At 43.2% G+C, this 27,978-nt stretch overlaps 1 protein-coding gene across 1 annotated transcript; it reads right to left on the bottom strand.

The window, feature by feature from the left end:
* On the bottom strand, nucleotides 1-27,745 carry LOC120061503 (SRSF protein kinase 1-like). The gene is made up of 15 exons (XM_039011384.1): nucleotides 27,682-27,745; nucleotides 26,917-26,971; nucleotides 23,280-23,416; nucleotides 22,595-22,703; nucleotides 22,306-22,393; nucleotides 21,940-22,134; nucleotides 21,183-21,348; nucleotides 21,024-21,049; nucleotides 20,647-20,884; nucleotides 19,846-20,340; nucleotides 19,312-19,412; nucleotides 18,957-19,064; nucleotides 18,345-18,414; nucleotides 1,509-1,601; nucleotides 1-1,215 (listed from the first exon to the last, which is right to left on the bottom strand). Exons 1-15 carry the CDS (start codon nucleotides 27,692-27,694, stop codon nucleotides 1,028-1,030), a joined length of 2,082 nt encoding a protein of 693 aa, XP_038867312.1. The 5' UTR covers nucleotides 27,695-27,745; the 3' UTR covers nucleotides 1-1,027.
* Nucleotides 27,746-27,978: the final 233 nt, after the last annotated feature.

Below are 27,978 nucleotides of genomic sequence, written 5' to 3'. Positions count from 1 at the left end.
TTTGATTTTATATACCTGTCAGCATCGGGTGTGGCTGAAATAGCCGAATCCACTAATTTTGAAGGGGTGTCCACATACTTTTTATATATAGTGTATATGGGTGAGAAGTGTACAGAGCACAGAATTCTGGACCACCAAAATGATTGGTTTATGGTCAATGTTGTCTACTGGCTTCTTAAACATCAGTACAACAAAAAAAAAGAGAAACAAATATAGGATGATGATAATAATAACAAAATGTAAGAATACAAACCAAAAATAAATAGCCATCTCAGATGATCCAATTGGAAAGTGATCTGTTGCAACAAGTCTCTTGTAAGAGGTTTAATTTGCATCCCAGTGGCCAGATGCCTCCACTAGAGGGTATACATCTAGGGTTGTAATTCAGGGACGTGAAACGCTACTTTCACATTTGGAGTCATTTCGCACAGTATTTCCTAACTCCACCAGAGTACACATTCTCAGATAAGCACACCTGATTCAACTATTCATCAGGTCCTCAATGAGCTGCATCAGGTAGGTTTGTCCAGGTCTACAACAAAAGGCTGCTGTTGGGGGTACTGGAGGACCGGAGTTGGGCTGTTGGGGGAACTGGAGGACCGGAGTTGGGAAACACTGGTCTAGCAGCAGACACACTGGATAAGAATGTCTGCTAAATGACTAAAATGACAAAATGGAATATTGCAGATAGAAATGTAATGAAAAGAGCAGACACGATTCCCTACTCTGACAGATGATCATGTGTTCGACACCATACATTTTTATCTGAACGTTCAGTAACGTTACATACTCCTGAACATAGCCCCGGGGTTTTACATTGCAGTGGTTGGAAGGTTATCAGGGGCAAACCGGGCCGCATTCAGCAGGGCAAAACGTTATGGAACGAACGTAACGGAGAACAAACATGCCTCAATGACAAGTAAAAAAATGAGATAAGTCAGCTCGTCATTCAAATTAGCTGCAACATTCAAAAACGTTTGCCTACTGAAGAGGCCCTAGGTGTTTTGTATTGCAGTACTGGGGGCCGTCACTGGGGGGCGATCCAGGGATGGCGCAGGCACTCTGCAGCCGTGGCCCTCTTCTCTGGTACCAGCTCCAGCATGGGGAGGAGGAAGTCAGCGAAACAATCAGCCTCCTCTTTGGACCACTCGTACTTATCCTGCAGCACCTCTAGTAACCCCCAGGGCTTCAGCTTGGTGATGTGCTTCAGGTCCCCTAGGAAAGAGAAGTTAAGAGACAGTCAGCCTCAGAGACACATAGAAGGATTAGACAGAGAGAGACGGCAGTCAGCCAGCCAGTCAGACAGCGTTTCACATCACCACAGCACACGACAAGACTCACCACCATCACACACCACTCAAGACCGTTACTAAAAGCTTTCCTTTAAAATTACAGCATACAAGAAAATCCAACCCCAAAAAATTATTGGCACTATGAAATACACGCATAGATTTACAACAAAGGAGAGATAGGTCATTTAAAAACCTTACATAACCGCTTTGCTTTACCTTTCTTGGTGAAGAAATCCTTGGAATATCTCCCAGCTGTTACGAGTTTGTGTGGGACTTGCCCCAGCAGCTCAATGATCAATGCAATGTGGTCTGCACAGACACAACGAGAGACAGGGGGAAGAGAAGAGGACGAGACAGTCATCAGACTTGGTGTGCCAGTCAGTCACAAGCCCACCCTGGGTGATGGTGAAGGGGTCAGTCTAACAGCACTTTGAGGAACCCGCCTTTTATTTTGGGGTGTACAATCCCTATAACTACCTGTCAAACAGTACCAAGACAGCTGCCTAAAACTAAGTAGAGAACACCTATACATGACAGAGACTGGATTTAAAGTGGTTGTGATTCTACGTAGTATACAAGTGTTGACATTTGGAATGTAGCAGTTGGGTCTCCTGGTGCTGTCAGAGGAACTTGCCTGCTCTACCTCCCCACATCCCCCAGTGCTGGCCACAGACAAACAGTACCTCTTCTGGTGAACCATTCCTGGGAGAATATCCCACTCAGTGCATAGTGGTGGGGAACTTTTCCCAACAACTCAATAAATCAGAGCTGTGAGTATATATATATATATATATATATATAAAAGAGAGAGAAATGAGAAAGCAAGGAGGAAGCAGAGATGAAGAAAGAAGCAAGTGGCAGCATATTTTGTGGCTCCCGAGTGGCGCAGCGGTCTAAGGCACTGCATCTCAGCGCTAGAGGCGTCACTACAGTCCCTGGTTCGATTCCAGGCTGTATCACAACTGGCCGTGATTGAGTCCCATAGGGCGGCGCATAATTGGCCCAGCTTCGTCTGGGTTTGGCCGGTGTAGGCTGTCATTGTAAATTACAATTTGTTCTTCAATGACTTGCCTAGTTAAATAAAAAGGTTAAATAAAACAATATTAAAGACAATGAGAACATAGTATGACATGAAGCACACGTAGACGACAACCACAGTATCTTTACCAACTGAACACCTTCAGCCTTTGGAACAGAGCTGTCAGAAACCATAGAGATAATCCATTTAACACCATCCTCTCGGGAGATTTCTCTCTATGGCAGAAACTAGTTTCAGTAGACTGAAGTCACGAAGCAGAAGGAAGACAATGTCTGCTACACGCACGCAGATATTACAAGCCAGTAAGATAAATGGACATGGTATTTTAATGATCAGTTGATTTAGGTGAATTGATCTGAGGATCTTCTAACCAATTCACCTATGTCTTACTATACTTGACATACAAAATCCTATTTTCCCTAAACCCTTACTCCTACCCCTTACAACTTACTCCTAACCCTTACTCCTACTCCTAACCCTTACTCCTACTCCTAACCCTTACTCCTACTCCTAACCCTTACTCCTACTCCTACTCCTAACTCCTACTCCTAACCCTTACTCCTACTCCTAACCCTTACTCCTACTCCTAACCCTTACTCCTACTCCTAACCCTTACTCCTACTCCTAACCCTTACTCCTACTCCTAACCCTTACTCCTAACCCTTACTCCTACTCCTAACCCTTACTCCTACTCCTACTCCTAACCCTTACTCCTAACCCTTACTCCTAACCCTTACTCCTAACCCTTACTCCTAACCCTTACTCCTAACCCTTACTCCTAACCCTTACTCCTAACCCTTACTCCTAACCCTTACTCCTAACCCTTACTCCTAACCCTTACTCCTAACCCTTACTCCTAACCCTATAATAGCCTTTAAAAACAAGTGAGGACAGTCCCCACTTCTGAATTTGAGCTTCTTTATGATTCTTGTGAGGACTTCTGGTACTCACGAGTAAAACGTGTCCACACGCACAACGTCGGGCCAATCTATAACTAGGTGTTCAGATTCAAGGTGTGAGTAGTCAACACCTGGCTGTAGCAGATGGAGAGCTGTAGCTTATGACAGTTAGCCCTGGGCTAGCTTCCACCTACCTCAGCAAATACCTAAACGTTCCACTGAATCAAATCAAGCTGTGCCAAATTGAAAAATGTTTAAAGTTACTCAACGTACACAAGTATGAGCAAAAAGCCTCGCACAGAATCAGAGGAGGAGAAGAGATGAAGCGCGAATGAGGGAGGAGGAGGAGGGAGATGAGTAGAGGGCGTGGGGAACTGGAGAGGATGTGGTGTTGACAGAACTACAGCTCCAATAGTTTGAGGGGGAAATAAAGACAGGAATGAAGGTAGGTAGTCAACATCACATGATCATAGATTTACTCATAACAACCATGTACAATAAACACCTAGCAGGTTATTACATAGCAGGAAGACTGTAAAAAGAGGGGTGGATAGGTTAATGACACCTAGCAGGTTATTACATAGCAGGAAGACTGTAAAAAGAGGGGTGGATAGGTTAATGACACCTAGCAGGTTATTACGTAGCAGGAAGACTGTAAAAAGAGGGGTGGATAGGTTAATGACACCTAGCAGGTTATTACGTAGCAGGAAGACTGTAAAAAGAGGGGTGGATAGGTTAATGACACCTAGCAGGTTATTACGTAGCAGAAAGACTGTAAAAAGAGGGGTGGATAGGTTAATGACACCTAGCAGGTTATTACGTAGCAGAAAGACTGTAAAAAGAGGGGTGGATAGGTTAATGACACCTAGCAGGTTATTACGTAGCAGGAAGACTGTAAAAAGAGGGGTGGATAGGTTAATGACACCTAGCAGGTTATTACGTAGCAGAAAGACTGTAAAAAGAGGGGTGGATAGGTTAATGACACCTAGCAGGTTATTACGTAGCAGGAAGACTGTAAAAAGAGGGGTGGATAGGTTAATGACACCTAGCAGGTTATTACGTAGCAGAAAGACTGTAAAAAGAGGGGTGGATAGGTTAATGACACCTAGCAGGTTATTACGTAGCAGGAAGACTGTAAAAAGAGGGGTGGATAGGTTAATGACACCTAGCAGGTTATTACGTAGCAGAAAGACTGTAAAAAGAGGGGTGGATAGGTTAATGACACCTAGCAGGTTATTACGTAGCAGGAAGACTGTAAAAAGAGGGGTGGATAGGTTAATGACACCTAGCAGGTTATTACGTAGCAGGAAGACTGTAAAAAGAGGGGTGGATAGGTTAATAACACCTAGCAGGTTATTACGTAGCAGAAAGACTGTAAAAAGAGGGGTGGATAGGTTAATGACACCTAGTAGGTTATTACGTAGCAGGAAGACTGTAAAAAGAGGGGTGAATAGGTTAATGACACCTAGCAGGTTATTACGTAGCAGAAAGACTGTAAAAAGAGGGGTGGATAGGTTAATGACACCTAGCAGGTTATTACGTAGCAGAAAGACTGTAAAAAGAGGGGTGGATAGGTTAATGACACCTAGCAGGTTATTACGTAGCAGAAAGACTGTAAAGAGGGGTGGATAGGTTAATGACACCTAGCAGGTTATTACGTAGCAGAAAGACTGTAAAGAGGGGTGGATAGGTTAATGACACCTAGCAGGTTATTACGTAGCAGGAAGACTGTAAAAAGAGGGGTGGATAGGTTAATGACACCTAGCAGGTTATTACGTAGCAGAAAGACTGTAAAAAGAGGGGTGGATAGGTTAATGACACCTAGCAGGTTATTACGTAGCAGAAAGACTGTAAAAAGAGGGGTGGATAGGTTAATGACACCTAGCAGGTTATTACGTAGCAGAAAGACTGTAAAAAGAGGGGTGGATAGGTTAATGACACCTAGCAGGTTATTACGTAGCAGGAAGACTGTAAAAAGAGGGGTGGATAGGTTAATGACACCTAGCAGGTTATTACGTAGCAGAAAGACTGTAAAAAGAGGGGTGGATAGGTTAATGACACCTAGCAGGTTATTACGTAGCAGAAAGACTGTAAAAAGAGGGGTGGATAGGTTAATGACACCTAGCAGGTTATTACGTAGCAGAAAGACTGTAAAAAGAGGGGTGGATAGGTTAATGACACCTAGCAGGTTATTACGTAGCAGGAAGACTGTAAAAAGAGGGGTGGATAGGTTAATGACACCTAGCAGGTTATTACGTAGCAGGAAGACTGTAAAAAGAGGGGTGGATAGGTTAATGACACCTAGCAGGTTATTATGTAGCAGGAAGACTGTAAAAAGAGGGGTGGATAGGTTAATGACACCTAGCAGGTTATTACGTAGCAGAAAGACTGTAAAAAGAGGGGTGGATAGGTTAATGACACCTAGCAGGTTATTACGTAGCAGAAAGACTGTAAAAAGAGGGGTGGATAGGTTAATGACACCTAGCAGGTTATTACGTAGCAGGAAGACTGTAAAAAGAGGGGTGGATAGGTTAATGACACCTAGCAGGTTATTACGTAGCAGGAAGACTGTAAAAAGAGGGGTGGATAGGTTAATGACACCTAGCAGGTTATTACGTAGCAGAAAGACTGTAAAAAGAGGGGTGGATAGGTTAATGACACCTAGCAGGTTATTACGTAGCAGAAAGACTGTAAAAAGAGGGGTGGATAGGTTAATGACACCTAGCAGGTTATTACGTAGCAGGAAGACTGTAAAAAGAGGGGTGGATAGGTTAATGACACCTAGCAGGTTATTACGTAGCAGAAAGACTGTAAAAAGAGGGGTAGATAGGTTAATGACACCTAGCAGGTTATTACGTAGCAGAAAGACTGTAAAAAGAGGGGTGGATAGGTTAATGACACCTAGCAGGTTATTATGTAGCAGAAAGACTGTAAAAAGAGGGGTGGATAGGTTAATGACACCTAGCAGGTTATTACGTAGCAGGAAGACTGTAAAAAGAGGGGTGGATAGGTTAATGACACCTAGCAGGTTATTACGTAGCAGAAAGACTGTAAAAAGAGGGGTGGATAGGTTAATGACACCTAGCAGGTTATTACGTAGCAGAAAGACTGTAAAAAGAGGGGTGGATAGGTTAATGACACCTAGCAGGTTATTACGTAGCAGAAAGACTGTAAAAAGAGGGGTGGATAGGTTAATGACACCTAGCAGGTTATTACGTAGCAGAAAGACTGTAAAAAGAGGGGTGGATAGGTTAATGACACCTAGCAGGTTATTACGTAGCAGGAAGACTGTAAAAAGAGGGGTGGATAGGTTAATGACACCTAGCAGGTTATTACGTAGCAGGAAGACTGTAAAAAGAGGGGTGGATAGGTTAATGACACCTAGCAGGTTATTACGTAGCAGAAAGACTGTAAAAAGAGGGGTGGATAGGTTAATGACACCTAGCAGGTTATTACGTAGCAGGAAGACTGTAAAAAGAGGGGTGGATAGGTTAATGACACCTAGCAGGTTATTACGTAGCAGGAAGACTGTAAAAAGAGGGGTGGATAGGTTAATGACACCTAGCAGGTTATTACGTAGCAGGAAGACTGTAAAAAGAGGGGTGGATAGGTTAATGACACCTAGCAGGTTATTATGTAGCAGAAAGACTGTAAAAAGAGGGGTGGATAGGTTAATGACACCTAGCAGGTTATTACGTAGCAGGAAGACTGTAAAAAGAGGGGTGGATAGGTTAATGACACCTAAAAGGTTATTACGTAGCAGGAAGACTGTAAAAAGAGGGGTGGATAGGTTAATGACACCTAGCAGGTTATTACGGAGCAGGAAGACTGTAAAAAGAGGGGTGGATAGGTTAATGACACCTAGCAGGTTATTATGTAGCAGAAAGACTGTAAAAAGAGGGGTGGATAGGTTAATGACACCTAGCAGGTTATTATGTAGCAGGAAGACTGTAAAAAGAGGGGTGGATAGGTTAATGACACCTAGCAGGTTATTATGTAGCAGAAAGACTGTAAAAAGAGGGGTGGATAGGTTAATGACACCTAGCAGGTTATTACGTAGCAGAAAGACTGTAAAAAGAGGGGTGGATAGGTTAATGACACCTAGCAGGTTATTACGTAGCAGGAAGACTGTAAAAAGAGAGGTGGATAGGTTAATGACACCTAGCAGGTTATTATGTAGCAGAAAGACTGTAAAAAGAGGGGTGGATAGGTTAATGACACCTAGCAGGTTATTACGTAGCAGAAAGACTGTAAAAAGAGGGGTGGATAGGTTAATGACACCTAGCAGGTTATTACGTAGCAGAAAGACTGTAAAAAGAGGGGTGGATAGGTTAATAACACCTAGCAGGTTATTACGTAGCAGGAAGACTGTAAAAAGAGGGGTGGATAGGTTAATGACACCTAGCAGGTTATTACGTAGCAGAAAGACTGTAAAAAGAGGGGTGGATAGGTTAATGACACCTAGCAGGTTATTACGTAGCAGGAAGACTGTAAAAAGAGGGGTGGATAGGTTAATGACACCTAGCAGGTTATTACGTAGCATTAAGACTGTAAAAAGAGGGGTGGATAGGTTAATGACACCTAGCAGGTTATTACGTAGCAGGAAGACTGTAAAAAGAGGGGTGGATAGGTTAATGACACCTAGCAGGTTATTACGTAGCAGGAAGACTGTAAAAAGAGGGGTGGATAGGTTAATGACACCTAGCAGGTTATTACGTAGCAGGAAGACTGTAAAAAGAGGGGTGGATAGGTTAATGACACCTAGCAGGTTATTACGTAGCAGAAAGACTGTAAAAAGAGGGGTGGATAGGTTAATGACACCTAGCAGGTTATTACGTAGCAGGAAGACTGTAAAAAGAGGGGTGGATAGGTTAATGACACCTAGCAGGTTATTACGTAGCAGAAAGACTGTAAAAAGAGGGGTGGATAGGTTAATGACACCTAGCAGGTTATTACGTAGCAGAAAGACTGTAAAAAGAGGGGTGGATAGGTTAATGACACCTAGCAGGTTATTACGTAGCAGGAAGACTGTAAAAAGAGGGGTGGATAGGTTAATGACACCTAGCAGGTTATTACGTAGCAGAAAGACTGTAAAAAGAGGGGTGGATAGGTTAATGACACCTAGCAGGTTATTATGTAGCAGGAAGACTGTAAAAAGAGGGGTGGATAGGTTAATGACACCTAGCAGGTTATTACGTAGCAGAAAGACTGTAAAAAGAGGGGTGGATAGGTTAATGACACCTAGCAGGTTATTACGTAGCAGAAAGACTGTAAAAAGAGGGGTGGATAGGTTAATGACACCTAGCAGGTTATTACGTAGCAGGAAGACTGTAAAAAGAGGGGTGGATAGGTTAATGACACCTAGCAGGTTATTACGTAGCAGAAAGACTGTAAAAAGAGGGGTGGATAGGTTAATGACACCTAGCAGGTTATTACGTAGCAGGAAGACTGTAAAAAGAGGGGTGGATAGGTTAATGACACCTAGCAGGTTATTACGTAGCAGAAAGACTGTAAAAAGAGGGGTGGATAGGTTAATGACACCTAGCAGGTTATTACGTAGCAGGAAGACTGTAAAAAGAGGGGTGGATAGGTTAATAACACCTAGCAGGTTATTACGTAGCAGAAAGACTGTAAAAAGAGGGGTGGATAGGTTAATGACACCTAGCAGGTTATTACGTAGCAGAAAGACTGTAAAAAGAGGGGTGGATAGGTTAATGACACCTAGCAGGTTATTACGTAGCAGGAAGACTGTAAAAAGAGAGGTGGATAGGTTAATGACACCTAGCAGGTTATTATGTAGCAGAAAGACTGTAAAAAGAGGGGTGGATAGGTTAATGACACCTAGCAGGTTATTACGTAGCAGAAAGACTGTAAAAAGAGGGGTGGATAGGTTAATGACACCTAGCAGGTTATTACGTAGCAGGAAGACTGTAAAAAGAGGGGTGGATAGGTTAATGACACCTAGCAGGTTATTACGTAGCAGGAAGACTGTAAAAAGAGGGGTGGATAGGTTAATAACACCTAGCAGGTTATTACGTAGCAGAAAGACTGTAAAAAGAGGGGTGGATAGGTTAATGACACCTAGTAGGTTATTACGTAGCAGGAAGACTGTAAAAAGAGGGGTGAATAGGTTAATGACACCTAGCAGGTTATTACGTAGCAGAAAGACTGTAAAAAGAGGGGTGGATAGGTTAATGACACCTAGCAGGTTATTACGTAGCAGAAAGACTGTAAAAAGAGGGGTGGATAGGTTAATGACACCTAGCAGGTTATTACGTAGCAGAAAGACTGTAAAAAGAGGGGTGGATAGGTTAATGACACCTAGCAGGTTATTACGTAGCAGAAAGACTGTAAAAAGAGGGGTGGATAGGTTAATGACACCTAGCAGGTTATTACGTAGCAGAAAGACTGTAAAAAGAGGGGTGGATAGGTTAATGACACCTAGCAGGTTATTACGTAGCAGGAAGACTGTAAAAAGAGGGGTGGATAGGTTAATGACACCTAGCAGGTTATTACGTAGCAGGAAGACTGTAAAAAGAGGGGTGGATAGGTTAATGACACCTAGCAGGTTATTACGTAGCAGAAAGACTGTAAAAAGAGGGGTGGATAGGTTAATGACACCTAGCAGGTTATTACGTAGCAGAAAGACTGTAAAAAGAGGGGTGGATAGGTTAATGACACCTAGCAGGTTATTATGTAGCAGAAAGACTGTAAAAAGAGGGGTGGATAGGTTAATGACACCTAGCAGGTTATTACGTAGCAGGAAGACTGTAAAAAGAGGGGTGGATAGGTTAATGACACCTAGCAGGTTATTACGTAGCAGAAAGACTGTAAAGAGGGGTGGATAGGTTAATGACACCTAGCAGGTTATTACGTAGCAGAAAGACTGTAAAGAGGGGTGGATAGGTTAATGACACCTAGCAGGTTATTACGTAGCAGGAAGACTGTAAAAAGAGGGGTGGATAGGTTAATGACACCTAGCAGGTTATTACGTAGCAGAAAGACTGTAAAAAGAGGGGTGGATAGGTTAATGACACCTAGCAGGTTATTACGTAGCAGAAAGACTGTAAAAAGAGGGGTGGATAGGTTAATGACACCTAGCAGGTTATTACGTAGCAGAAAGACTGTAAAAAGAGGGGTGGATAGGTTAATGACACCTAGCAGGTTATTACGTAGCAGAAAGACTGTAAAAAGAGGGGTGGATAGGTTAATGACACCTAGCAGGTTATTACGTAGCAGGAAGACTGTAAAAAGAGGGGTGGATAGGTTAATGACACCTAGCAGGTTATTACGTAGCAGGAAGACTGTAAAAAGAGGGGTGGATAGGTTAATGACACCTAGCAGGTTATTACGTAGCAGAAAGACTGTAAAAAGAGGGGTGGATAGGTTAATGACACCTAGCAGGTTATTACGTAGCAGAAAGACTGTAAAAAGAGGGGTGGATAGGTTAATGACACCTAGCAGGTTATTATGTAGCAGAAAGACTGTAAAAAGAGGGGTGGATAGGTTAATGACACCTAGCAGGTTATTACGTAGCAGAAAGACTGTAAAAAGAGGGGTGGATAGGTTAATGACACCTAGCAGGTTATTACGTAGCAGGAAGACTGTAAAAAGAGGGGTGGATAGGTTAATGACACCTAGCAGGTTATTACGTAGCAGAAAGACTGTAAAAAGAGGGGTGGATAGGTTAATGACACCTAGCAGGTTATTACGTAGCAGGAAGACTGTAAAAAGAGGGGTGGATAGGTTAATGACACCTAGCAGGTTATTACGTAGCAGAAAGACTGTAAAAAGAGGGGTGGATAGGTTAATGACACCTAGCAGGTTATTACGTAGCAGGAAGACTGTAAAAAGAGGGGTGGATAGGTTAATGACACCTAGCAGGTTATTACGTAGCAGGAAGACTGTAAAAAGAGGGGTGGATAGGTTAATGACACCTAGCAGGTTATTACGTAGCAGGAAGACTGTAAAAAGAGGGGTGGATAGGTTAATAACACCTAGCAGGTTATTACGTAGCAGAAAGACTGTAAAAAGAGGGGTGGATAGGTTAATGACACCTAGTAGGTTATTACGTAGCAGGAAGACTGTAAAAAGAGGTGTGAATAGGTTAATGACACCTAGCAGGTTATTACGTAGCAGAAAGACTGTAAAAAGAGGGGTGGATAGGTTAATGACACCTAGCAGGTTATTACGTAGCAGAAAGACTGTAAAAAGAGGGGTGGATAGGTTAATGACACCTAGCAGGTTATTACGTAGCAGAAAGACTGTAAAGAGGGGTGGATAGGTTAATGACACCTAGCAGGTTATTACGTAGCAGAAAGACTGTAAAGAGGGGTGGATAGGTTAATGACACCTAGCAGGTTATTACGTAGCAGGAAGACTGTAAAAAGAGGGGTGGATAGGTTAATGACACCTAGCAGGTTATTACGTAGCAGAAAGACTGTAAAAAGAGGGGTGGATAGGTTAATGACACCTAGCAGGTTATTACGTAGCAGAAAGACTGTAAAAAGAGGGGTGGATAGGTTAATGACACCTAGCAGGTTATTACGTAGCAGGAAGACTGTAAAAAGAGGGGTGGATAGGTTAATGACACCTAGCAGGTTATTACGTAGCAGAAAGACTGTAAAAAGAGGGGTGGATAGGTTAATGACACCTAGCAGGTTATTACGTAGCAGAAAGACTGTAAAAAGAGGGGTGGATAGGTTAATGACACCTAGCAGGTTATTACGTAGCAGAAAGACTGTAAAAAGAGGGGTGGATAGGTTAATGACACCTAGCAGGTTATTACGTAGCAGGAAGACTGTAAAAAGAGGGGTGGATAGGTTAATGACACCTAGCAGGTTATTACGTAGCAGGAAGACTGTAAAAAGAGGGGTGGATAGGTTAATGACACCTAGCAGGTTATTACGTAGCAGGAAGACTGTAAAAAGAGGGGTGGATAGGTTAATGACACCTAGCAGGTTATTATGTAGCAGGAAGACTGTAAAAAGAGGGGTGGATAGGTTAATGACACCTAGCAGGTTATTACGTAGCAGAAAGACTGTAAAAAGAGGGGTGGATAGGTTAATGACACCTAGCAGGTTATTACGTAGCAGAAAGACTGTAAAAAGAGGGGTGGATAGGTTAATGACACCTAGCAGGTTATTACGTAGCAGGAAGACTGTAAAAAGAGGGGTGGATAGGTTAATGACACCTAGCAGGTTATTACGTAGCAGGAAGACTGTAAAAAGAGGGGTGGATAGGTTAATGACACCTAGCAGGTTATTACGTAGCAGGAAGACTGTAAAAAGAGGGGTGGATAGGTTAATGACACCTAGCAGGTTATTACGTAGCAGAAAGACTGTAAAAAGAGGGGTGGATAGGTTAATGACACCTAGCAGGTTATTACGTAGCAGAAAGACTGTAAAAAGAGGGGTGGATAGGTTAATGACACCTAGCAGGTTATTATGTAGCAGAAAGACTGTAAAAAGAGGGGTGGATAGGTTAATGACACCTAGCAGGTTATTACGTAGCAGGAAGACTGTAAAAAGAGGGGTGGATAGGTTAATGACACCTAGCAGGTTATTACGTAGCAGAAAGACTGTAAAAAGAGGGGTGGATAGGTTAATGACACCTAGCAGGTTATTACGTAGCAGAAAGACTGTAAAAAGAGGGGTGGATAGGTTAATGACACCTAGCAGGTTATTACGTAGCAGAAAGACTGTAAAAAGAGGGGTGGATAGGTTAATGACACCTAGCAGGTTATTACGTAGCAGAAAGACTGTAAAAAGAGGGGTGGATAGGTTAATGACACCTAGCAGGTTATTACGTAGCAGGAAGACTGTAAAAAGAGGGGTGGATAGGTTAATGACACCTAGCAGGTTATTACGTAGCAGGAAGACTGTAAAAAGAGGGGTGGATAGGTTAATGACACCTAGCAGGTTATTACGTAGCAGAAAGACTGTAAAAAGAGGGGTGGATAGGTTAATGACACCTAGCAGGTTATTACGTAGCAGGAAGACTGTAAAAAGAGGGGTGGATAGGTTAATAACACCTAGCAGGTTATTACGTAGCAGAAAGACTGTAAAAAGAGGGGTGGATAGGTTAATGACACCTAGCAGGTTATTACGTAGCAGAAAGACTGTAAAAAGAGGGGTGGATAGGTTAATGACACCTAGCAGGTTATTACGTAGCAGAAAGACTGTAAAAAGAGGGGTGGATAGGTTAATGACACCTAGCAGGTTATTACGTAGCAGAAAGACTGTAAAAAGAGGGGTGGATAGGTTAATGACACCTAGCAGGTTATTACGTAGCAGAAAGACTGTAAAAAGAGGGGTGGATAGGTTAATGACACCTAGCAGGTTATTACGTAGCAGGAAGACTGTAAAAAGAGGGGTGGATAGGTTAATGACACCTAGCAGGTTATTACGTTGCAGGAAGACTGTAAAAAGAGGGGTGGATAGGTTAATGACACCTAGCAGGTTATTACGTAGCAGAAAGACTGTAAAAAGAGGGGTGGATAGGTTAATGACACCTAGCAGGTTATTACGTAGCAGAAAGACTGTAAAAAGAGGGGTGGATAGGTTAATGACACCTAGCAGGTTATTATGTAGCAGAAAGACTGTAAAAAGAGGGGTGGATAGGTTAATGACACCTAGCAGGTTATTACGTAGCAGAAAGACTGTAAAAAGAGGGGTGGATAGGTTAATGACACCTAGCAGGTTATTACGTAGCAGGAAGACTGTAAAAAGAGGGGTGGATAGGTTAATGACACCTAGCAGGTTATTACGTAGCAGAAAGACTGTAAAAAGAGGGGTGGATAGGTTAATGACACCTAGCAGGTTATTACGTAGCAGGAAGACTGTAAAAAGAGGGGTGGATAGGTTAATGACACCTAGCAGGTTATTACGTAGCAGAAAGACTGTAAAAAGAGGGGTGGATAGGTTAATGACACCTAGCAGGTTATTACGTAGCAGGAAGACTGTAAAAAGAGGGGTGGATAGGTTAATGACACCTAGCAGGTTATTACGTAGCAGAAAGACTGTAAAAAGAGGGGTGGATAGGTTAATGACACCTAGCAGGTTATTACGTAGCAGAAAGACTGTAAAAAGAGGGGTGGATAGGTTAATGACACCTAGCAGGTTATTACGTAGCAGGAAGACTGTAAAAAGAGGGGTGGATAGGTTAATGACACCTAGCAGGTTATTACGTAGCAGGAAGACTGTAAAAAGAGGGGTGGATAGGTTAATAACACCTAGCAGGTTATTACGTAGCAGAAAGACTGTAAAAAGAGGGGTGGATAGGTTAATGACACCTAGTAGGTTATTACGTAGCAGGAAGACTGTAAAAAGAGGGGTGAATAGGTTAATGACACCTAGCAGGTTATTACGTAGCAGAAAGACTGTAAAAAGAGGGGTGGATAGGTTAATGACACCTAGCAGGTTATTACGTAGCAGAAAGACTGTAAAAAGAGGGGTGGATAGGTTAATGACACCTAGCAGGTTATTACGTAGCAGAAAGACTGTAAAGAGGGGTGGATAGGTTAATGACACCTAGCAGGTTATTACGTAGCAGAAAGACTGTAAAGAGGGGTGGATAGGTTAATGACACCTAGCAGGTTATTACGTAGCAGGAAGACTGTAAAAAGAGGGGTGGATAGGTTAATGACACCTAGCAGGTTATTACGTAGCAGAAAGACTGTAAAAAGAGGGGTGGATAGGTTAATGACACCTAGCAGGTTATTACGTAGCAGAAAGACTGTAAAAAGAGGGGTGGATAGGTTAATGACACCTAGCAGGTTATTACGTAGCAGAAAGACTGTAAAAAGAGGGGTGGATAGGTTAATGACACCTAGCAGGTTATTACGTAGCAGGAAGACTGTAAAAAGAGGGGTGGATAGGTTAATGACACCTAGCAGGTTATTACGTAGCAGAAAGACTGTAAAAAGAGGGGTGGATAGGTTAATGACACCTAGCAGGTTATTACGTAGCAGAAAGACTGTAAAAAGAGGGGTGGATAGGTTAATGACACCTAGCAGGTTATTACGTAGCAGAAAGACTGTAAAAAGAGGGGTGGATAGGTTAATGACACCTAGCAGGTTATTACGTAGCAGGAAGACTGTAAAAAGAGGGGTGGATAGGTTAATGACACCTAGTAGGTTATTACGTAGCAGGAAGACTGTAAAAAGAGGGGTGGATAGGTTAATGACACCTAGCAGGTTATTACGTAGCAGGAAGACTGTAAAAAGAGGGGTGGATAGGTTAATGACACCTAGCAGGTTATTACGTAGCAGAAAGACTGTAAAAAGAGGGGTGGATAGGTTAATGACACCTAGCAGGTTATTACGTAGCAGAAAGACTGTAAAAAGAGGGGTGGATAGGTTAATGACACCTAGCAGGTTATTACGTAGCAGAAAGACTGTAAAAAGAGGGGTAGATAGGTTAATGACACCTAGCAGGTTATTACGTAGCAGAAAGACTGTAAAAAGAGGGGTGGATAGGTTAATGACACCTAGCAGGTTATTACGTAGCAGGAAGACTGTAAAAAGAGGGGTGGATAGGTTAATGACACCTAGCAGGTTATTACGTAGCAGGAAGACTGTAAAAAGAGGGGTGGATAGGTTAATGACACCTAGCAGGTTATTACGTAGCAGAAAGACTGTAAAAAGAGGGGTGGATAGGTTAATGACACCTAGCAGGTTATTACGTAGCAGAAAGACTGTAAAAAGAGGGGTGGATAGGTTAATGACACCTAGCAGGTTATTACGTAGCAGGAAGACTGTAAAAAGAGGGGTGGATAGGTTAATGACACCTAGCAGGTTATTACGTAGCAGAAAGACTGTAAAAAGAGGGGTGGATAGGTTAATGACACCTAGCAGGTTATTACGTAGCAGAAAGACTGTAAAAAGAGGGGTGGATAGGTTAATGACACCTAGCAGGTTATTATGTAGCAGAAAGACTGTAAAAAGAGGGGTGGATAGGTTAATGACACCTAGCAGGTTATTACGTAGCAGGAAGACTGTAAAAAGAGGGGTGGATAGGTTAATGACACCTAGCAGGTTATTACGTAGCAGAAAGACTGTAAAAAGAGGGGTGGATAGGTTAATGACACCTAGCAGGTTATTACGTAGCAGAAAGACTGTAAAAAGAGGGGTGGATAGGTTAATGACACCTAGCAGGTTATTACGTAGCAGAAAGACTGTAAAAAGAGGGGTGGATAGGTTAATGACACCTAGCAGGTTATTATGTAGCAGGAAGACTGTAAAAAGAGGGGTGGATAGGTTAATGACACCTAGCAGGTTATTACGTAGCAGAAAGACTGTAAAAAGAGGGGTGGATAGGTTAATGACACCTAGCAGGTTATTACGTAGCAGAAAGACTGTAAAAAGAGGGGTGGATAGGTTAATGACACCTAGCAGGTTATTACGTAGCAGAAAGACTGTAAAAAGAGGGGTGGATAGGTTAATGACACCTAGCAGGTTATTATGTAGCAGAAAGACTGTAAAAAGAGGGGTGGATAGGTTAATGACACCTAGCAGGTTATTACGTAGCAGGAAGACTGTAAAAAGAGGGGTGGATAGGTTAATGACACCTAGCAGGTTATTACGTAGCAGAAAGACTGTAAAAAGAGGGGTGGATAGGTTAATGACACCTAGCAGGTTATTACGTAGCAGAAAGACTGTAAAAAGAGGGGTGGATAGGTTAATGACACCTAGCAGGTTATTACGTAGCAGGAAGACTGTAAAAAGAGGGGTGGATAGGTTAAAAAAACAAACACTTTCAATGTTAAATCTGCACATACTCTCCAGTCCAAGTCAAGGCTTTAAAATAATCCGGGAAACTGGCCCTTTAGGATTGACTATAGCTGACATATAGCCAGCTACAATACCACACAACGTGCTATAGTCAACAACTTCATCTCTCCATTTAAACACATGGTATGACTATGATAGACCAGCTGGCTACAGTAATGAACAGGCCCAGGCTAGCTGACACATGCTACAACAATGTATCCAGATGGCTATTAAACCAATTACAAAATCACTGTAGTCTTTACTGTCAACTAGACTACTAATCAATATTGTACCATCAAATGCATTGCACGGTATTGTACACCATTGAATGTACACATCACTTACTGCATAAAGTATAACTGTTGGTTTTTAATCATTAATGCATATATTAATATTTAGGACCAAGTAAACCCCAAAGTGACAAGAAAAGATTGAATGAAAACCTATTAATATTTCGGGAAGGTATTTCACAGTATGAAAACGGTTAATGTCAAGAATCTAAAATATCTCTTCTCTGTAGGCCAGGGCTCTCCAACCCTGTTCCTGGAGAGCTACCCTCCTGTAGGTTTACACCAGGGCTCTCCAACCCTGCTCCTGGAGAGCTACCCTCCTATAGGTTTACACCAGGGCTCTCCAACCCTGTTCCTGGAGAGCTACCCTCCTGTAGGTTTACACCAGGGCTCTCCAACCCTGTTCCTGGAGAGCTACCCTCCTGTAGGTTTACACCAGGACTCTACAACCCTGTTCCTGGAGAGATACCCTCCTGTAGGTTTACACCAGGGCTCTCCAACCCTGTTCCTGGAGAACTACCCTCCTGTAGGTTTACACCAGGACTCTACAACCCTGTTCCTGGAGAGCCGACCCTCCTGTAGGTTTACACCAGGGCTCTCCAACCCTGTTCCTGGAGAACTACCCTCCTGTAGGTTTACACCAGGACTCTACAACCCTGTTCCTGGAGAGCCGACCCTCCTGTAGGTTTACAACGGGGCTCTCCAACCCTGTTCCTGGAGAGCCGACCCTCCTGTAGGTTTACAACAGGGCTCTACAACCCTGTTCCTAGAGAGCCGACCCTCCTGTAGGTTTACAACAGGGCTCTACAACCCTGTTCCTAGAGAGCCGACCCTCCTGTAGGTTTACAACGGGGCTCTACAACCCTGTTCCTGGAGAGCCGACCCTCCTGTGGGTTTTAACTCCAACCCCAGTTGTAAATAACCGGATTCAGCTGATACCTGATTCTAATAATTATCTGGCCTATGTAAGATTAGCACAGAGGCAACCTTCTAAAATTAGACTACTAAACATATATTCAAATCAAGCAGATTAATATTCGGCTGCATAACTACCTTCGTCCCTGGAGTAATCTTCCCCGGAATGGGGCTCAAACAAGTAGTCCCCAGTGGCCAGCTCAAACGCCTGCAGAGAAGGAAACAATAAACACCAAAACACAGACAACCTAATGGCAGGAAGCAGACAGTGTACGAGTCAATTATCCTCCATTATAAACTGGGTGGTTCGAGCCCTGAATACTGATTGGCTGACAGCTGTGGTATATCAGACCGTACAGCACAGGTATGACAAAATATTTATTTTTACTGCTCTAATTACGTTGGTAACCAGTTTATAATAGCAATAAGGCAACTCAGGGGTTTGTGGTATATGGCCAATATACCACGGCTAAGGGCTGTATCCAGGCACTCCGCGTTGCGCAGTGCATAAGAACAGCCTTCAGCTGTGGTATATTGGCCATATACCACACCCCCTCGTGCCTTATTGCTTAATTATCCCAAGTGGGGAAATTCACATGGCTAGTAAAAGGGAATTCTAGTCCGTCGTAGCTTCGTGATCCACCCAAGACTACATCCAATTACAGCAAGGAAACGACTAAATTAATCTCTTCTACTTTTCCGTTTATTTACTGGTTTTAAAATGTTGTAAAGTGTGTTGTCCAGTCTTACCATGCAGGCTGTACTCCATATGTCAGCTGGTGTGTTGTAGCCAGACCCTATGAGCACCTCTAGAGAACGGTACTGTCTCGTCTGGATGTCTTCCGTAAAGTGCTTGTGCTGCGGAGGAGACAGAAAGGGGCAAGGGGAAGCCAGGTCAATGAGACTGCTATTGCAGAACTGGGTTCAAACAGTGGTTTTCTTTTTGAATTACTGTCCACGTTTGATTGGAGGGTGCTGGGGCGGAGTTCTGATTTTTTGGGGACGGGGGAGGATTATTCCATTGGCAAACTCAAGCAAGCAGGCGACATTAATGCCCGGGGAAGACTTAAGCAGGAAATCCCTTAGGTCATCTGCAGATACTCACCAGCCAGCAGGCGTTTCCCAGGTCCGCTATCTTGACCTTCAGTCTGTCTGCGTTGAGTGGGTCCAGGGGGTTCACCAGGAGGTTCCCCGCTGCTAGTTTGGCTGCATCGAGAAAGAGAGAAGAGAAACTCAGCAAGCAGCCATTACAACACTGATCTGACCGTTAAATAAAGAAGGAATACAACAACGTACTCTACTACAGTCGACGCCCACGCCAAAATCGAATTAGCATAATAATCCAAAATCCGCCTGTTTAAAAATACAGATATCTGATTTTTGATACCCGTGTTCTCTCCATCCCGACTGCCTACTCTCCATCCCGACTGCCTACTCTCCATCCCGACTGCCTACTCTCCATCCCGACTGCCTACTCTCCATCCCGACTGCCTACTCTCCATCCCGACTGCCTACTCTCCATCCCGACTGCCTACTCTCCATCCCGACTGCCTACTCTCCATCCCGACTGCCTACTCACCACCCCGACTGCCTACTCACCACCCCGACTGCCTACTCACCATCCCGACTGTCTACTCACCATCCTTCAGACTCTCCTGTTCTCCAAACTGGGCGTTCTCCAGCACCTCCTCCTCCCCACGACTCCTGTTCTGCTCCTTCCAACTCCTGCCCTGCGCCTCCTCTGTCACTTCTACTTGACTCCTTTCCTGATTCTTCTGCTCCTCTGGCGATAGCTCCTCCTGGCCATCAAAGCTTTTCGTCTCAGACTCGGATGCTTTAGTCTTTATTTCAGCCACCTTCCAGGTCAGAGCTCCACTCCCCTCCTCACTCTCTGGGGTATCCGGGGCCACCAGGCCGTTATACACGGGTTGAGGTGGTGGAGACTCCTGAAGAAGAGGACAATCCTCTGTTTGGTCTACGTTACCGTTGTGTTGGTCTTGCTCTCTCCACTGTGCCTTCCTCTCCTCCGTTTTATCGTCCTCTTCCTCAGGATGAAGGCCGTTACAGTTCACTTCTGCGTCTGTTATTATCCCTTCTGGTCCTAACCGCGTCACCTCTGCACCCGCAATGCATCCTGGGTAAATGAGAAAATAACATTAGATCTAGTGGAGGCTGGACTAGTAGTTCCCTTCTAATTAGTCTAATTCTGTGTTCTTAATCCTAATCTGGGAGACCCAACTGGGTGTGCAGGCTTTTGTCCCAGCTCGGCTGGTTCAACTAATCAAGGACTTGATAATTAGTAGATTAGTTGAATCAGGTGCATCACTGCTGAGCAAAAAGCTGTACAACCCAGTGTGGATCTCCAGGCCCATGATTGAAAAATACTAACGTCCCCTTGAGTGACAATAAAGTAGTATTGAATTGAATTACAGAAAGTCACCTGCTGTGTCTTGGCTGGCTACTTCCTGTAAGGAGACCTGTCTGAGAGGAGCACAATATGGCCGCTGCTGCTTGGGAGATACGGGAGACTCCGGATCCTCTTCATCATCATCCTCCTCCTCCCTCTCCGGAGCCTTCTCCATCTCTTCCAGATCCAGAATGCACTTCTCCAACAGCTCCGCCTGACGCTTCTGCTTCTTCTTTAATTTCTTCTTCTTGTTCTTGGACATTTTGGTCGTCTGGAGAGGAAGAGGAAGCAGGACAGACGTCAACAGGGTTTACTGAATACAATAGCTACTGGTTGTGGCTGCAGTAGCACAGTAACACTGAATGGCTGAAATTGTTAGCCAAGGCAATGAGTGAAAAGGGGAGACTTACTGCTTTTGGAGCTGGAGCTGTGCTGACTGAAAATAGAACAGAGACAAATCAACATACTGCTGTACAGCAAAGTACCATATTTTGGGGAACTGTTGCACGAGTGCTGCTGTCTGTGTGTCGGCATCTGTGCGGTGCGTCTGTGGGGTGCTTAACCCCTACCTGCGGACCCTGAGGGTGGGGGAGCCCCTGCTTTCTGCCACTCCGTAGCCTCGGCGGCCAACCTCCTCACGTATGGCTCATTCACCGTCAACAGGATGTTCTCTGGCTTGATGTCAGTGTGGATGATCTCACACTTGGTGTGAAGGTAGTCCAACCCCTGGAGAACCTGCACAATGGGCACCAATTACTTTATTTAACCTTTATTTAACTAGGCAAGTCAGTTAAAGAACGAAATTCTTATTTACAATGACGGCCTGCCCCGGCCAAACCCTCCCCTAACCCGGACAACGCTGGGCCAATTGAGCACCGCCCTATGGTACTCCTGATCACGGCCGGTTGTGATACAACCCGAGATCGAAAGAGTGGGGCTGTATTGACGCCTCTAGCGCCTCAGACCGCTGCACCACTCAGTAATACTAGTCCCATATTGCCATCCCTCTTGGTCATTGGTCAAGGAAGTCTGGAAATCAATTTCACTTCAGCCAGAGGTCCTGTGATAGTTTAAGTAGATAAGACATTAAAAAAAAAATAGGACTGAATCGTTTTTAAATGAATCTTTACAAGGTCAATGAGGTAAAGGATAAGTAGCAGGGTTGGTGCCAATTCAATTTCAATTCATTGCTTTTCATGGAGGAAATAAGGAATCCCAGTTAACTTGCTGAATTGATATGGAATTGACCCTAATCCTGATCAGCAACAGGGTCTAGGATTAGGTTTGGATAGCCCCGGTATGGAGGACTACGCCCTGTGGTATTACCTGTCGTATGATGGTCTTGACGCAGGGCAGAGGAAGGCCCTGGTAGTTGGACTTGATGATCCACTTCAGTAGGTGGTGCCCCAGCACCTCAAACACCATGCACACATGAGTCCCGTTGATGCCGGAGATCTTGAACTCATCCAGTAGCTGAACCACCATCTCCCTCTTGGGATCGTCAGGGTCCGTGTTCCTCACCTACGAACCACAAAAACAAAACAAAAAACAGGAAATTAAAAAAACCTATCAGAATAAATGTCTGAAAGGAAAGGTAAACAAAGGCACAGGGAAGAAAAGGAAGTATTTTACAGATTAAAATATCAGGCTGATGTCATGCTGGTGAGTATGATTGACTAAGTTAGTACTCACAGAACTGAGCAGTTTGATCTCATCTACAGCCGTCTCTGTGTAATGCTCTGCACTCTTCACCACTTTCATAGCCACAAACCTCTTCACCCTACAAAACAAACAGTCAGTCAATCAAGCTGACACAGAAGACAATGTATGTTTGATTCTATGCAATATAGGATTATTTCAGCAAAAAATTAAATGTTGATTTAACAAATACTGCTTCTGGAATTGTGAAGATCTGTTGATCAGAATCTAGTGTGATGCAATCTCAGGCCTTCACAGACAATGATATGAGAAGTGATCTTACTGGATGTCCCAGGCCAGCCACACAGTGGAGAAGTGTCCCCAGCCCAGCTTCCTGATCACATGGTACCTCCCATTGAACAGGTCTCCTATCTTTACATGGTGGTAGCCACCTAGACACGCAGCAGAGGGAGATTAGTGACAGTAGGAAAGCCAACATCATTAAAACGAGTCATTGGCTCAGCCTTGAAGTCCAAAATAACCTAATGTAGACTATTGTAGACTCCCAAGGTAATGTATTACAACTAGAGAGGACTAATAATGAAATAACATTCTACTTTTAAAAAGTCATACAATGAGTTGGTTGACTTTGCCGACTTTAAACTCTTGGCTCTGCCTGAAACCAGTGGCAAGTTTCACATATTAGGAAGGAACGTAATTTTCTGGTCAGTTCTATCCACACAGCCAGAACTCAGAAAGAAAGCAGACACTGCAGGAACTCCCTAGAGACTAGCAGGGCACTTCATCATAGTCACACCCCCCCCCTTGCAGCAGTCATCCCCTCACCACCCTTGCAGCAGTCATCCCCTCACCACCCTTGCAGCAGTCATCCCCTCACCACCCTTGCAGCAGTCATCCCCTCACCACCCTTGCAGCAGTCATCCCCTCACCACCCTTGCAGCAGTCATCCCCTCACCACCCTTGCAGCAGTCATCCCCTCACCACCCTTGCAGCAGTCATCCCCTCACCCTTGCAGTAGTCATTGGGGTCCTCCTGCTCCTCATCATCAGATCCTAGGATCTCCTCAGGCTCATCTGGCTCCTGGGGAGAAGCCTCTGGCTGGGGCTGCTGCTGTGGTGCTGCCCCCCTGGGGTGGGCTGGCTGTCTGGATGGAGGACACGCAGAACAATGGTTAGAGACCTTCTCCTATGCACGTAGCACAGGCGTTGGACAATATTTACCGAAACTCTTTAGTGTTCAACTTTCTCCCCCTTTCCTTAAAAATCATTAGTAGAACTATTTTCAGTCACAGAAAATAGTACAAGACAAAACATTCTGGTATTTCTGGCAGAAGTACTAATGTATATTACTACTGGCACTAAGATGATATCTTGTTGTATAACAGCACAGTATTAGGTCTACATTCTATAACCATCATTCCAGGGAAAACATTACATTTTTCCAGAGATGAGTGATACTTGCATGGCAATTACACTAACATTTAATACAGGACTGTTATACCCTTTCCATTCACGACGTCTCACAGTAGAGTGACAGCCCACTAACTGAGGGATAATCAGTGGGTGTGTGTGTGTGTGTGGGGGGGGGGGGGGGGGGGGCTATGCGTTCTATGGAAAATAATGAAAAATAATGAACAATATTCCACAGAGTTGCATTATCTTCCAGAGAACGCATAGAGCCCCGAGGTGATTATCCCTTTTATACCATGGCTATAATTGAACACATTTGCCGGTAGAAATGTGTTCCAACATCCACAGAAGTAGCTAGAACGTTTACTAGATAGCTACCCTAGTTGCCTTGGTAACCAAACCAACATATTTGCTAGTTTAGTTAACCATCAGTACTAGTTTAGTTAACCATCAGTACTAGCTTGCCATTATGAAAATTGAATTCAACAATGCCAATAATGTTTTCAATTCGGCTTTTGCTTTCAAAAGCAGCTCAAATATGCAAGAATGAACTATAGACATTGAATTCTACCGTGAAATATACTGTGTTAAGCAATAAGGCACGAGGGGGTGTGGTATATGGCCAATATACTATGGCTAAGGGCTGTTCTTACGCACGACGCATCACCGAATGCCTGGATACAGCCCTTAGCCGTGGTATATTAGCTACCACAAACCCATGAGTTGCCTTATTGCTATTATAAACTGGTTACCAACGTAATTAGAGCAGTAAAAATAAATGTTTTGTCATACCTTTGGTATATGGTCTGATATACCACGGCTGTCAGCCAATCAGCATTCAGGGCTCTAACCACCCAGTTTATACAGGGAAATAATGCACGCTCTAGAATGCCCTTCAAGCCAATCAGATGTGAGGAGGATGCTGATATATCCTCCAAACACCAGCTTTGAGGGCATTATGACTTTTATACAATGGGTTACATATTCAAATTTTTTTTTTTAAATGATTTACATATTTTCATTAAAAACATTTTGATAAATGTATTCATACTATTCATTCTTCCACAAGATATAGTTTTGACACAAATCTAGGGTTGCTACCCAAGCCGGCTGGTCGTTCGTTCTATCGGTTTGGTTGCCAGAGACGTGACCCAGTCGTTTGTTCTAGATGTTCCATTGCCATACTGGCTGGCAACGTTCTTAGCCCTTGCTTGCTAGCTAGCCAACTATGGCTAACTTACAGTCACATCAAAAAGTGCAGCCAGAATAACAGCAAAGTAGTGCATTTGCATAAGCTGTTTTCTAGTGACATTTATTTGGATACATCCATAATAATGAGCTAATGAGGTGCGATTTCGCCTGGCATAGAAAATGTGTTCTCTCGTCAGGACACTGTTGTTGAGAGGAGCTAGTCAACAACACAAAAATCACTTCAAACTGAAGCTGGAAAGACTGCAAACTAGCTACACTATTTAATTTGACCTGTTTTCCATTGATAGTTCTTTGAATATATCCATAAAAACGATGCTGATTCATGACTGGCTGACAAAATCTGCCTACCTGTATGTCTCATCCCAACATGTTCATTACTATGGGACAGCCGGAGATCGAATTTGAATATTGAAACAATGTTGCAAATGTTGGAGAGTCAGACAACAAGATTTATACAAATCTCTGCTGTTGAAAACTAAAATGTTAGTTTAGATGCTTTTTAATCTAGAGAACAAGTTTATAAATTGCCTGCAGTGGATTGCGCAGTCAGATTGAACAGAGTAAATAGGCATTTCAACGCCTTAAATTTAGCCGGTTGTAATTTGTGGACTAGACACCAGTTGGAATGCGGTTTTAACCAATCAGCATTCAGGATTATACCCACCCATTGCATAATCCTCTATAAAACAATGTTGTTCACACATGTACATAGGATGACTACAGTGTGCGAATCCATTGTTTTGAAGGACAACATTACATAAGCAAAATGACTCAAGTTAATGTTTAAAATGTGATTTATTAATGTGAAACAGAGGACAAAACACTTCTAGGTTGGCAATAGATGTCTGATGAGAGGCGCTCTTACACTAAAATAAACGATTTAGCATTGTTTAGGTCAGCAAAAGGAGGAACTGACAAACGAATAATAACTTCAAGGGCAGGGCATTTTCCCTCATCCATAACGTTGTGCTTCAGCTGGCCCGTGCTGAGGACTTCATCGTTCTCCTGCTCCTCTAAATAGCAGCACAGCAGCTAGGCATTACATAATATCTGGCCTACAGAAAGGATGTCTGCTGGCATGGTGTGGGTTGGCTTGGCTGTTGTTGGGTAAACCACAACGATCTCAACATTAACTAAAATACTCTACATCATTCAGAATATTGAAAATGGGTGTCATAGGATTTTTTAAAAAGGTATATTTTTGTTCAGGGCAGGCCCAAGAGTCACCTACATTTGTACTAAACTATGTGCCGGTGCAACTCAAAATCGGGCCCTCGAGGCCAGTTACACTTCTGCCAGCTTTCAATCTTGCCTACTAATTCGGGACTGATTTAGTGTAGGCCTAGGACACCAATTAACTGAGTGCAATTAACAATCCGATGGAAACAAAACCCAGAAGTGCTTTGGGCGCCCCAGGTGTAGCCCTCCTCTATGCATTCAGATGTCCATATCTACCTTAGACGTGTCATGGTCACACTATACACTGGTGTGATGGCAGTTTGTGTCACTATGTAAATATTGATGTTATTAGTTCATTACATTTCCAGATATGCTGCATTCCTTCTGACTACAGAGAATAAACCAAACAGAGGACGTTATAGTTCACACACTCAAAGCCAACCAATTAACTGCTGCTATGGAAACGAAGGACAGATGACATCTAAAGTATTTCCCTGAAACTTCACACAAATGCATTTTTCTACAACATCTCATATAGTTTCATTCCTAAATAAATAATTAACTGGGTGTTTATGGTATGTGGTAGAAAACGGATGTACTGACTTGACAGGCAACTGACAATTTATCCAAACGAAAAATACACGACATCACGGGTACTGCGACATCAGTACAACTGCCGCAAGTGCAGTCTAGTAATGTGACTGTCGTCGACATACTGGACCACAACGCGCAGTCGGTCTTTTTTAGGACCCTATGGATACTTGATTCAATGCTTATGGTCAAACTAAATGCCCTGTGTCAAATGTAGCGAGACATGCTAACAGTACACTACATAAATACTCACTTCTTGCTCGACTTCTTTGCTTTCGCCCTCTTCTTCCTTGCTTGAAGTGCTAGAACTGTAAATGTAATGATAAAAACACATTTATTCAATATCATCTAGCTAACTATCCCATTTCTGGTTAACCAGTATTTTAGAGGCTATGTTTCTTCACTGGGTTGAACGTTATGTGCTAGCTAGCTAAGTTAGTTAGCCAAAGACATTTGAAAGCTGGCTGAGGTATCAAATAAATGATTAGCTAGCTAGCTAACGTTAGCCACAGTTGTTAACTAGCTAGCTATTACCGCAGAAAACAGGCAGGAATCAAAATCTGGTCGTATTACACAAGTGAGATAGTGATTGAAAATATTCAGTAACGTCCTCTATTAAAACAGGAACAACCACTGCGATGTTTGGCCAGCTAACGTTAGTTAACAAGCTTTCGTGCAACCACCACTCACTGAAGATCTGTCGTATAAATATTGCATTATTCCCTCCACGTTTACTCAATTACTTTTTCATGAAAAGCACATGAAATGGAAGCAGTTAGCAATGATTGTAGGGGCCAGGTTGATGGTGCTAACTGGTTAGTAAAAGGTAGCTAGCTGAACCAACGCGTGCCTAGCGTTCAGCTTAGCAGTAGATGCAGTTCCACAAAATACTTCGTACATAAGATTACGTCGTTATAATGAACTGTAACTTTAAAAACGACATCAATTGACATTTGTTAATAATATGTTAACGCACAACTGCTTAAACGTTTGTATTTTGTATCTTTATGAAGATTACCTTTTCTCTCCATGTTGATCCGGTAGTTCAGAGACGTTCGTTCTGCCAGCAGCACAAACGACGACGTCACTCTCGTATGGCAATGAGGAAACCTTCAGATTAAACGCCCGCGTTTCAACATTGCAATGTCAATAACTGACTTTAAAAAAATAAAATATTTTTTTATGTTAAGGCCCAGTGCAGTCAAAATTCGTTTTTCCTGTGTTTTATGTCATATTGTACAGCAGCTGATAAAACTAACACTGTAAATGCGTGAACAAGTTCAGTGTTATTTACTGATATAGTAAATTAGTTGCT

The sequence above is a fragment of the Salvelinus namaycush genome, chromosome 16 (assembly GCF_016432855.1).
Source record: "Salvelinus namaycush isolate Seneca chromosome 16, SaNama_1.0, whole genome shotgun sequence".
NCBI classification, from domain to species: domain Eukaryota; kingdom Metazoa; phylum Chordata; class Actinopteri; order Salmoniformes; family Salmonidae; genus Salvelinus; species Salvelinus namaycush.
Note: the sequence above shows the minus strand (reverse complement) of the source record. Positions and strands in the feature narration are given on the sequence as shown.